Source organism: Emydura macquarii, unplaced genomic scaffold (assembly GCF_026122565.2).
Source record: "Emydura macquarii macquarii isolate MOO-44397 ecotype Brisbane River unplaced genomic scaffold, CSIRO-AGI_Emac_v2 contig_1876, whole genome shotgun sequence".
NCBI lineage: Eukaryota > Metazoa > Chordata > Testudines > Chelidae > Emydura > Emydura macquarii.
In genome coordinates, this window is record NW_027132013.1 from 22256029 (window position 1) to 22268695 (window position 12667).

At 40.0% G+C, this 12667-nt stretch overlaps 1 protein-coding gene across 1 annotated transcript in view; it reads left to right on the forward strand.

The window, feature by feature from the left end:
• The first annotated feature begins 2902 nt into the window (after positions 1-2902).
• Positions 2903-12667, forward strand: part of LOC137159680 (cytosolic phospholipase A2 epsilon-like) — a 49385-nt gene continuing 39620 nt past the window's right edge. The window contains exons 1-2 of the mRNA XM_067558146.1: positions 2903-2929; positions 5634-5709. Of these exons, the coding sequence (XP_067414247.1) occupies positions 2903-2929; positions 5634-5709 (103 nt within the window). The remainder of the gene's footprint in view (positions 2930-5633; positions 5710-12667) is intronic.

A 12667-nucleotide genomic window follows, 5' to 3' on the forward strand; every position in this document is an offset into this window, starting at 1 on the left:
CGCCTGGCTAAAATATCTATACCATTAACTACATTCACCACCATGTTTGGAAGGTATTGTTTTAATCATCTTCAATTTAGCATGTTTTCAGTACCAGAACATTTCCAAAAGAAAATCTATCAGATCATGTCAGGTTTGCCTGGCATCCTTTGCTATGCAGATGACGAGTTGGTAAATGGGAGAGAGAAAAATGACCACGTGCAGTTTTGAGGTGCTTTCAACAAGCACCTCACTCGGAATTTGTCGGACATGTAATTAGCAAACAGGTACTTCAGATGGATTCAAGCAAATAGAAGACATTACTCACCTTACCTGAATCCAAACATGTTCCTGGGCATGACAAATCATTTTGAGAAATTCCTTACCAAGAGATCTTAAGATATCTCCTTAATGGTCACAATATGTAGATCTGGAGTAGCCCACAACAAAATACATTTAATAAAATAAAAGAACTACTGGCTTCTCCATTTATTTTGGCACAATATTTGGTTAACTATTCAATAACAATAGTACTGGACATATTTTATATGGTTTAGGAGTGGTGCTCAGACAAAAGCAGCTAGGAGACCTGTTGCTTTCATATCAAGAAGCCTCACAGAATCCAGGCAGCTGTATGCTCAAGTGGAAAAGAAAGTTGTAGCAGTCACTTGGACCTGTGGATGGCTCTCTGAATATCTGTCTGACTGGAATTTTAACATAGAAGCAAGCCCTTAACGACATTATTGGATTCAAAGCACTGGATGATCTTCCATCTAGGATTCAAAGAATTCAACTGCATCTGATGCAATTTTCCTTCAACTTTGAGAGTTAGGAAAGCACACATAGCAACAGATGCTTTATCTAAACCCCCAGTTGTTCAGCCACCAACAAAAGAAGAAACGGCTTTAGAGAGATGTCAGTTTACGTTTACCTTGTTCTTGCAGCAATTCCAGCAACTGCCAGCTGACTTCAGCAGATTAGAAATGAACAACTAAAGGATGACACTTGCCAGTAACTGACTCACCTCTGCCAGAAAGGGTGAGGTTGAAGAAATCAACTTCCAACAGACCTATTACCATATTGGCAGGACCAAAATGACATTTTAATGGCTGATGGCCTGCTTCTGAAAGTTTCAGCACATGCTTGGCAGTGGATAACCACAGATTTATATTTCTGGAAAGGACACACATATAGTAGAACCTCAAAGATATGAGCGTCAGAGTGACAAACTGACCAGTCAACCGAACTCCATGTGAAACTGGATGTAAGCAATCAGGCAGCAACGGAGGGGGGGAAGCAAATATGTACTATAAGGGGCCTGTGTTGCATCTTAAAGGTTTACACATCTGGGTTTCCTATCCCCAACTCCACTTGCCATGTGAGGGGCAGCCACTTACAAGTAGAAGGTGAAGACGAGGTTCACAGGCACTGCTGTGAGCCCCTGCTGCCAGCCCAAGGCAACCTGACTGTAGCATGCAGAGAAGAGGCACACTCCCTTCCCCTCAGGAGGAAGACAAGCTTGCAAGCTCAGTCTGAGATGCTGAGAGCTGCTGCTGTTGCAGCGAAATCCTGGCCTGGAGTGGGAGCCAGAGGCTGAGCTCTGGAGGAGTTTTAAAGGGCCACAGCCTGTGCACCAATATAGCCCAAGCTTGGCCCATGGCTGCACTCCTGAGTCCTGCCAGCACTTCTGGGAATGCCAGGGGCAGGGGAGGGAGGGGCGCTGGCAGCAGGCTGGTGTCAACCCCCTGCCACATGCTGCCTCTGGATCACAGCAGGCAGTGCACAGAGCAGGGAAAACTGTGGGGAGAGGGGGCTGAGGGCTGGGGATTGTAGTGCCAAGGGTGTGGGGCAAGCCCCCCCCAGTTCAGTCCATAGGCAAGAAATAGGAATAGGGCAGGGAGCTGCTTGCAAACCAGGCAGTGCTGCCAGGTTCCACCTTTGCAGAGATCTCTCCCAGACTCAGCTGGAAGACACTGACTGCAGGGTACCGTACCATAACGTTTTGTTCAGAGTTACGAACATTTCAGAGTTATGAACAGCCTCCATTCCCGAGGTCTTCGTATCTTTGAGGTTCTACTGTACATTATTGTAGTTGATTACTTCTCCAGATGCATTGAATTGGCTATACTTACATGGACTTAAGCAGCACAAGTCATCTAGAAACTCAAGTCAATATTTGCAGGACATGGAGTTCCTAAGTTGTCATAGCTGATTAATGGGCCTCAATTTACTGCTAAAACATTCCCAGCATTTGCATAGGACTTTGATTTTTGAACAGTGTACTAGCAGAGAACGTTACCTACAGAGCTTTCCTGCACCTTCTGAAACAAGTTGTCCCCAGTACCTTACCATGACTTACTGGACATTTTGTGTTTTGCCATATTATTTTTTCAACAGATCTCGGTGTAGTTAGAGTCCCCCATTACTACCAGATCTTGTGTTTTGGTTAGTTCTTTGAGAAATGCCTCATGCTCCACCCCCTCCTATATTTTGATGGTCTATAGTAGTCCCCTACCATGACATTGCCCCTGTTTCTCCCCTCTTTTAGTTTGTAGAGCACTTTGGCATCGTTTATAATGAAAGGAGCTATATAAATATAAAATCTTATTCAGTATTTATTTGCTAGGGACACATAACTGGAAGGATAGGACCCAGTTTGCCGCATTGTCCCTTTCCCATCTAGTCTCTCTACCTGCAAAGGAAATCTTTCCAGTTCCCACACCTAATGGGAGAAAGGAGGCAGAGATGACTTAATTTTTGGAAGTCACAGAGGGGTGTGGCTCAGAGTCAGTTTGTAAAACACCTGCTCATTCACTTCTACCTGTTTAAAGAGTATAAACCTGCTTCAGGAGTCACTGCCAGCTCTGGGATCTACACTCAAGGGCCACCTTTAGCCTCTGACTTGAATGCAGCAAAGATCACAATGGGGCAAGCTACCAGCTCATACCAGGTAAGAAAAAACAAAATAAGTTTCTTTGAGATTCACATAGTAGGCAGCTCTTCTGCAGTTTGTACTGCTTTCAGAGTGCTGTTTTGACTACCAAACAAGTCTACAGCAGGAAGGCTTGCTATTCTACAGCTGTGAAGAACCTTTGTCCTACAGTGCCATCTTTCATAGCAATGAAAGTACTTGGATGGGTTTTGTGTTTGCTCTATACCTCCAGCTTGATTAATTAATACAGTGACTCTGTGTCAAATAGGTAGTCAGATGCCATCGTGATGGGCACAGTATAAGAAATTACATAACCAAAAATGACCCAGTTTTTCATGCATCTGGGGTGATACACAGGGGCAACTAGGGGCAAGGTTAAAACACTTAAGGGGTTGATAAACTCCTCTAAATTAGGGGGTCAACATGTGGCACTGCAATAATGAATGTATATGAAAAACTGAAACTGAGAAGATGTTTCCTTTTAAATGTTACCACTGCCCCTCTCTTGCGTCCTTTAAAAATGAAGCATACAAAGAAATTAATTGTGAAAGGTAGATAGACATCAGATGAATCAGTGCATAGTGCAGTGCAAAAACCTGATCTTGTGCAAAAAGTGTTCTCCTGGTAAACTAGCGTAGGTTTTTAGTGGGGGGTGGAGGGGAGGTTGAATTTGCTCATCACCAAAAAGTTCAATAATTAATTAGCGATAGCAGCGTTTCCTATTGTCCCTATGTTTCTGCTTTGAATCCCTTCCTCTATCCTTTCTTCACTGTAAAGTTCCTTTTCTTTTTTTCTTTGTGTGGATTGGAGTATGGCACTTATATTATTTTCTATCTTCATACTTATAAAAGGAAATTCATTTATGGCACACCCTAACCTCTACCCTCCAACCCCCACCCCGCCCCATGCTTGTGGACATGTGCCATGTTTTTCTGATCCTTGCACAAGATAAGAGTTTTGCCAGACTCAGCTCTATGTCTCACGATCCTGACAGGATTGTTAAGTGCCCTTCTGTTTTCCAATGATTTTCCTATATTTCTAGGATAACTATTCTTTTTGGCTCCTTCTTTGAAGGAAAAGTTGCCCCAACCAAGGACATTGAGGGAGGGAATTCTAGAGATGTCCGTTTCACTTTCTGTGTTCTACAGAGGTCAATGAGTCTTTAAGACCCACTTCTTCTGATATTGTGGGCCAATGGGTGTGAGTTGGCATAGCTCTATTGAAATAAATGGAGATATGGTGATTTGAATCAGCAGAGGATCTGGTGCATAATATCAGCTATATTGATGTTAGCGTTTTTTGTCCTGCTACATTATCTGCTGTTAACTGCAGTATGAAAAGTAGTCCCATCAAATCAGAATGTAATGGATTTCTGTGGAAATTCTCTACTTGTGTAGCCCACTAGTTAGTGTGTGTTACAGATCCCCCTCTGTGCCAATCCACAGAGAATGAGTTTTTACAGCCACTAGCTACAGAGCTTTAAATCAAAATGCTTTTAGCTTTGGATAAGCTGCACCTGGGTATAAATTGCCAGCCATTGCAGACTCTGATGGATGTGCAATATGCTTCTTATGAAAAGCTCAACTAAAAAGAGAGGCAGCAGAATTTTCAAATAGTTGAAGTTTACAAGTGGTTTTCAATTGTAGCTCCATATAGAATATATTTTAAATATCACTTAAGATTTAATAAGGAATAGGCATATTGTTCATTTTTATACAGAATATGCTGCTTCTGCATGGAATCCACCAGATTAGATGCTAATGATTACATAAAGCCCCAAACAAAAGGAATGCTGTTCAGTGAGTTAGTAATAATTAGTCTGCTGGAATTTAATCAAATTATGGTGGATGTGAAATGACTTTCTTTGAATTTGTACAGATCAATGGAACTTTGATATCTTTATTTCACCACAGAACCCACAGTTACAAACACCTTGGGGATGGAAGTTGTTCATAACTGAACAAAACATTATGGTTGTTTTTTCAAAAGTTTACAACTGAACATTGACTTAATACAGCTTTGAAACTTTACTATGCAGAAGAAAAATGCTGCTTTTAACCATCTTAATTGATATGAAACAAGCACAGAAACAGTTTCCTTACTTTGTCAAATCTTTTTTTAAACTTTACCTTTATGTTTTTAGTAGTTTGTTTAACACAGCGCTGTTCTGTATTGTACAGTTTATGCTTTTTTTGGTCTCTGCTGCCTGACTGCATACTTCTGGTTCCAAATGAAGTGTATGGTTGACCGATCAGTTTGTAACTCTGGTATTTGTAACTCTGAAGATCTACTGTATATGAACTGGTATTGATAAAACAAAATACATTTATGAAACATCATATATTTCATTGTCATTGGATCATAAGATGTTAAGTCACAACTGTCATATTGATTGATTAATACAATCTTCTCCCTGGCCCTTTTTATTGACTGTTAGTGAGTGGAGTAAGTTATAATAAATAACCTCACAAATCTAAAGTGGAGTCTTACCCCAGCACACCCAGAATAGAAAGGGAAGAATCCGGGCAAATTGGAGGCTTAATCAGTGGTTCCATGCACAGCATGAATCTACATGGCCATATACCTGCATAGAGAAAGAAGCTTTCATCCAGAAATTCTTTGGAGACTAGTGTTGAAATATTTAAGGTGACACAATAGCTGACTCAGCTCACTATGAAATGTATTTGTCTTTGTGTATGTTCATTCCATGTCTTTTGTTCAGCAGATGGAACCATCTCCTTGCAACTTGCTCAGCGTAAAAGTTATCAGAATGAAAAATCTGCGGAAGGCCGACCTGTGTGAGTATCTCTTCTAGTTCCCAGAACATCCTGATCAATGTGAAAATACTGGGTGTATAATTAAGCAACACAAACACCATACAGGTTACAAAAAAAGAAAAGATGCATCCCTACGGTATACCTAGGCCCCGGGTGTACACTTGGAACACGTTGTATATTTTATGAGCCTTTGTCATATTGTACATAAGAAGCATTGGCAGAGTGTCTTGTCCCACAGAAGCCATTTAGCACTGTCAGATTCAAAAGTACCTTAGAACACACTTCCCAGGAATTCCCATGCCTCTGAAAAGCACAGAATGGTCTTTGCGGGTCCATGGATTCATGAGTTGAGAGGGGGCATGTTCATCATCTCTCTTGTACTGTGAAATATAACAGACCCAAAGGTACTATTTCCTTTTCTGTGAAGAGCTCTTTGGATTGAGGAGCCCTCTTTAAGGGGAGGCACCAGCCACAGGGTCCCTGGCTTTGTGGCTTCCAAGGAGACACGATGTCAGGAAGCCTAGGTAGAGCTTCAGGGAACCTAAAGCCAATGCAGAGGCACAAGATCATCATATGGATGGATATATGTCCCCAGAAGATCCCAGGGGATTGGTGGGATTTATGGGTTAAACCCTCAGTGTCTTCCTCAGCAGGGCAAACCCCAGCCTTTGACAAAATAACACAGAGCTTTCTGGTCTTTACACGGTTGTTTCTGCCCAGAGGCATTATCACCCTCTGAGATAACCTTAGTTTAAACAGAATAGACAATACTATGCCAGTGGGGAAGGAAAGGGAATATAATTCACTTCTGTTTTCTTATGGGATTTTCTTTCAGCAAATGTGTAGGAATAATTTCACTTATGGCCTCTAAGAAAAACATCATCTTGTGCTTTACATTGGTATTATGGAAGCTGGTACAATGCTAAAAATAGGTTAAGACAGTTTACATGACTAAAAGAAAAATGTCAAACTTTAATTTCACATTCTTCCCATGTTGCATGTTGTGTGTTTTCTCAAAGGGGCCAGCACCTGGTGTAAATTCTCTTATACATTTCATGTTTCTGTACCAAGGGAACAGTTTCCGTTGTCTTTAATGATAATCTCCAGGGCTTTTTGGTCACCCTCAGTGAAAATGCATCGTTCTCTGTAGGAGGTACATTACTTCCCACAGTCCCTACTTGGCAGTGTGGCATTGCCCTTCGTGTTGCTTCCTCTCCGCCCCGCCCCCCGCATCAGTCTGTGTCTTCAAGGCATAATTGTGCCCTTACTTGGCTAATTGTCTTTATTCTCAACTACTTTCATAGAAGTCCGAGGAGGTTATAGATATGTTGATTAGTACTTTAACAATATGCTTAAACAATACATGAGATTCAAAGTTCAATAGAAAGTGCTGTGAAGAATTATGAGCTCTCTCCTTCAGCAAACAGCAAGTGGTAATTTGTCTTGTATCTGTGAGGCTATTTTAAATAAAGAGGCTGAAATCAAAGTCTTTACATAAATCTGCCTGAACCACCTCAATTCAGATTAAATGAAGCAGGATTGCAGCCATCCTGAAGTTTTGGCTCACAAGTATGATCCAATCCATGGGGCCTATACTAGGATTTTGTTTGGGTCCCCTAAGGGCTTCCCCACTGACCAAGAGGTATGAAAAAGAGCCTTCTGGTTCCCCTCTCACTATGGAAGGGGAGTGAAGTAATCAGGAACATGACATTCTATCTAAAGACCCCTTTCCCGTTGCTGAATATTAGGGGAGAAGAGCCCCTATATGAGTTCCCAGGCTCCTTTTCCTAATGGCCCAGTGCAGGAGTCTGAATAGGAGTCTTTAGGACTTCTCTCAGAGCAGAAAAGGCGTTTCCTCCTTCATCTCAATCCTGTTTGTGGAGACTAAAACAGCCTATAGGCCTGAATACTTTGCCCTGTCGAGCTAATTCTGGATCCTTGTCTCCATCAATTTCCCTCAAATAGGCCCTGGCCACTTGCATGAAATTGACTTTACCATACTTTCTCACCAGCCCATTCCATTCTGTAAATGTCTTCAGAGAGGGAAGCCAATGCTCTTTTTCCCTTCCTCCCATACGATTTTTTTTTTTAATTTTTTAATGAAACAGTTAGGATTAGAACTCAGGAGTTCCAGGTTTCCAGTCCTACGCTTATGCCACTAGATCATGCTGCACGTTAGTTGTTGTTTGAATATAAAATGACTATAACAAAAAGCAATCCAGAGTCTGGAACCAAAACAGTATGAGACAATAAGGTGTGTTTACCATGCTGCAACCATTCCACCTTACTCTCTGAAACATAGACAAGTTATTGCTTGCAAATAAATGCTGAAAGCATTTCATCAACAGCACCTCTAAGTTGTTATGCACACAAAGTAGCAAGATAAAATCATGAATAATGAGAAGTTGCACAAACATCACTGAATTGATGCTTGTAAAAGGAAAGCTTTGGTGGACTGAGCACGTCCTTCTTATGGTGAACACCAGGGTCCCAGAGAAAAATTTCCAAGGTGCAACAGATCAAGAAGGAAAAGAAACAAAGAATCTCACCCCTTCTGATACTGATATTAACATGCAGGAAGCTACTGCTGTAAACAAATAGGTTTGACATTCTTTGGAATCTGATTCAGGATGTCTTGAGGACATTTTGCAAATAGCAGTTGCAGACAATCTGTGCTTACTAATGAATGAATAAAGGTGGTTAGTCCACAATGAAAGAAATGTGGACAGTAAAAAGGGTGGCTCTTGTGATTTTGTCTTTTATGCCCACATTTGCAGAATTCCCCACTCACCATCCCTAGTAATAATACAAAGATTGCACTGAAAAAATCCTCTGAAGTATTTCTGTATTGAGCTGCAGTCTTGCAATTAAAACTATGAGGACAGACCCTGCAGGGATCGGAGCCTAAATGACTGCCATTTAATTTCAGTAATATTTATCCTCTGTCATTCGCTGAATCTAAAGTTCATAATGTGTGTGTACTAAAGGGATCTCTATATTATAAAAATACAACTGCGTCCCATGAAATACATAAAAATTGGTAGAAAATTATAATTAAACAGCTTTCAACTAAAATGTCTGTCTTTTTAAAAAAAATGTTTAAACCCTTTGGGCTAAATTCAAAGGTGACAAAGGGTGGTGTAAATTACATGTTGGCAACTGGGTGTAACTTTTGCTGTGAAGAAGCAAAAGGGGAGGGTGTAGCAGGATAAATAACTTAATAGGAAGGTGTAAAATAACACAAGCCTCACCAGTTTTTGTAGAATCATAGAAAGATGGAAAACTTCATTAGATCACCCAGTTATCTGCCCACGGTACATTTTCCTAGTGTTTTGTTTAGTCTAGTTTTGACATTCTGGCAGCATGAGCCTCCAGCACTGTCCTTGGGAGATTTCTCCACAGTATCGGTTTCCTAATATTTGAGATTACATTTTCTTTTCTTAGTTTCATCTCATAAGTCCTAGTCAAACTCTTGTGTATGACTGTAAGTAATTCATCTCCCTCCTGTAGATACTTGTAGATAGAACATTGTCTTACATATTGCTGAACCAACCTGTATGTACTTAACTTTTAAAATCATTCTTCATAAATCATTCCCTTCCCCCTTTATCCATTTTGGTTCCTCTTCTCAGAACTCCCTTCAGTTTGTCAGTATTTTTGGGGAAACATGGCCTGAACTGAACATACTATTCCAGAGGTCATTGCACAAGGGCCAGATAGAGAGGTACTATTGCTTCCCCTGTTCAGTAGTATGTGATGCCTTTGTGTGTGCGGGCCAAAATTGCATTGGTCTTTTATGCAACATGTCATCTTGCAAACTCATACCTAATCTATTGTTCATTATTACCCATAAGTGGCTTTATCCATCAGAGCTTTCAAGCTTATTTTCTCCCAGTGTATATCTGTATTTAAGTTTACTTTTCCCAGGTGTTTTATCCTACATTTTTACCTGATGAACTTCATTTTGTTATTTTCTGCTCAGGTTTCTAATCTCTTTGTATCATTTATCTATCTCAGCTGATGTTTAGAACACCTCCCAATATAATATCATCTGATTATTAATGAGCTGGAAAAAGGAGTAAAGATGTTAAATAAGGCCTTTCCTAACACCAGTCCCTCAATACCTCACTAGCAACTCCTAACAACTAGATACATTGTTTATCATCATTTTTGTTTATGGTTGCTTTAGTGAGAGTTCATTTCACATGGGAGAGTTTTTGTCCAAGACAATTTGAAATCTTTATTTAGGCTTTTTATCTTGCATCTTCATATCCTCTCCTGCTATTCCCCCTTGCCCGCCACTGTCCTATTAATATGTAAATTACAGCTATTTATATCAATTTACATCAGTTTTCCAGTATATAATTGACATCATCATTTGCCATCTGTGAATTTAGCCAATTGTCTGTGCCTTAGATTCTCTCTGCTCCTACATACAGCCATACAACTCCTTCTAGACTGTCTGGGGCTTGGTTGCTTATAACTAAATACAAATGCAGATTATTTGAAGTCTTATCAGACTCACTGACATTTCAGACCTCACTATAAATAGTGCCCAGGAAATATCACAAAAATACTACTGCCATAGTGTTAGTGATCAGGAAAATCAAAGACCCAATTACTGGCAGAATAATATAGAATACACAGATATATTGGCATATTAATACCTATCTTTAAAAAGGAGAACAAAAAAGAACCAGGGAATTACAAATCAGTCAGCCCAACTTCAACACTTGGAAAGACACTGAAACAAATTATTAAACAATCAATTTGTAAGCACCGAGACTTGAGGACAATAGGTTTATAAGAAATATCCAGCATGGATTTGTCAAGAACAAATCATGCCAAACCAACCTAATTTCGTTCTCTGACAGGGTTACTGGCTTAGTGGATGGATATGATATATCTTGTTTTTAGTAAGGCTTTTGATACAGTCTCAGATGACATAAGTAAACTAGTGATATATGGTCTAGAGGAAATTACTATAAGATGGATACACAACAGGTTTAAAGACCATACTCAAAGAATAGCTATCAATAGTTCATTGTCAAACTGGGAGGGCAAATCTACTAGGGTCCCACAGCGGCCAGTCCTGGGACTAGCACTATTCAATATTTTTATTAATGACTTGTATAATGGAGTGGAGAGTATGCTTATAAAATCTGCAGATCACATTGCAAGCATTTTGAAGAGCAGTATTATAATTCAAAAGGACTTTGGCAAATTGGAGAATTGGTCTGAATTCATCAAGATGAAACTCAATACAGACAATGCAAAGTTCTTCACTTAGGAAGGAAAAATGAGGGGCACAGCTACAAAATGGGGAATAACTGACTAGGTAGTAGTACTGGTGAAAAGAATCTGCGGGTTATAGTGGATCACAAATTGAATATGAGGTAACAATGAGATACGGTTACAAAAAGACTAATAGAATTCTGAAGTGTATTGAGAAGAGTGTCCTTTGTAAGACATGGGGAATATAGTTCCACTCTACTTGGCAGTCATTAGACCTTAACTGGACTACTGTGTCTAGTTCTGGGCACCAAACTTTAAGAACAATGTGAACAAGTTGGAGAAAGTCCAGAGGAGATTAACAAAAATGATAAAAGGTTTAGAAAATCTTACATATGAGGAAGGATTAAGAAAACTGGGCATGTTTAGTCCTGAAAAAAGAAGACTGAGGTGGGACTTGATCACCGTCCTCTTTATAACAGCTTTAACATATTTGAAAACTGTTATCAGTTGTTTCCCATGTTTGCTGAAAGTAGGACAAAAACTAATGTACTTATTCTGCAGCAAAGGAGATTTAGATGGTTAGATATTAGTAAAAACTTGCTAATTATTGTTAGGACCCCCCCAGTCCTTTCAGTTCTTAGTTTGCTGACAGAAGCAGAAGTCCAGAGTCCAGCAGCAGGCAATACAACAGGTTTGTTGGGATCTTTTCAAGCAATCATCCATTAGGATCCCCCTGTCCTTTAGACCAATAAATCTTCTCCCCCTACTTACCGTTTTACCTCAGTTTTTATAATGTATCTTAACCAATAATTTCTTTAACAATATTACAAGATGATTCTTTAACCAATCCTAACATATTGTAACATAATTCTTTAATCAATCATATCCCACCACCTTAACTGATCACACTTAGTTATGCAACAGACAGAAACAAAAGAACCAGACAGAAATCATTCAAATAGATAATAGAGAATTGGGTACCATAAAGACAAAACAATGAGTGTAGATTTTACAACCACAACTGTTGATAGCATTCTGTCTTGCAAAAGAATTACTTATCAAACCAAGTTTCCTTTAAACATTCTAGGATCTTTTCTTTATCTGGAGGTGTTAGATTGGATCACCGTCTTAACAGCCTGGTATTGGATGTTATATTGGAATGTGTGTATGTGACTGCATACTTCCCAGCTAATGGCCACCACTCCTACATCTGAGCCAAAGTACAAGGCCTCAGACTGTCACGGCGAAAGAAGGCCTGTGGTTTTGATTTTATTTATACCCCTATAACCAGCTAAATGATACGGATATACTTACAAAACATGGGCCTTTACAGGCAGGCCTGAATATCTATAGTCTATATACTAACACTCCACTCTTTTCTTTTCTTTTGGGATTCTCCTGCCCAGGTATCCTGGGAAAAGCATAGGACATATGGCAACACATTTCCTGATAGGGCCAGGCATCAAGATGGAATGTGTCGATGCTCCATCTGCCCCACTGTCCCCTGTGCAACACAGTGCCCTGCACCTTCTCTCATATGGGCAAGCTACACCTCTTCCAGTTAGTGTTCCAGACTTCCTAGTATAATGGGCTTGAGAAGGTTGGGTCAGGGTTGTCTGTTACACTATGGGAGGGTGGCTTACTACATTACTTCTGGGTTATAATCAGTGGCTGTACATCTTGACTGTTTCCATATGCAACGTAACACCAGTATACTTAGCAATACAACAGCCACTAGAATAAT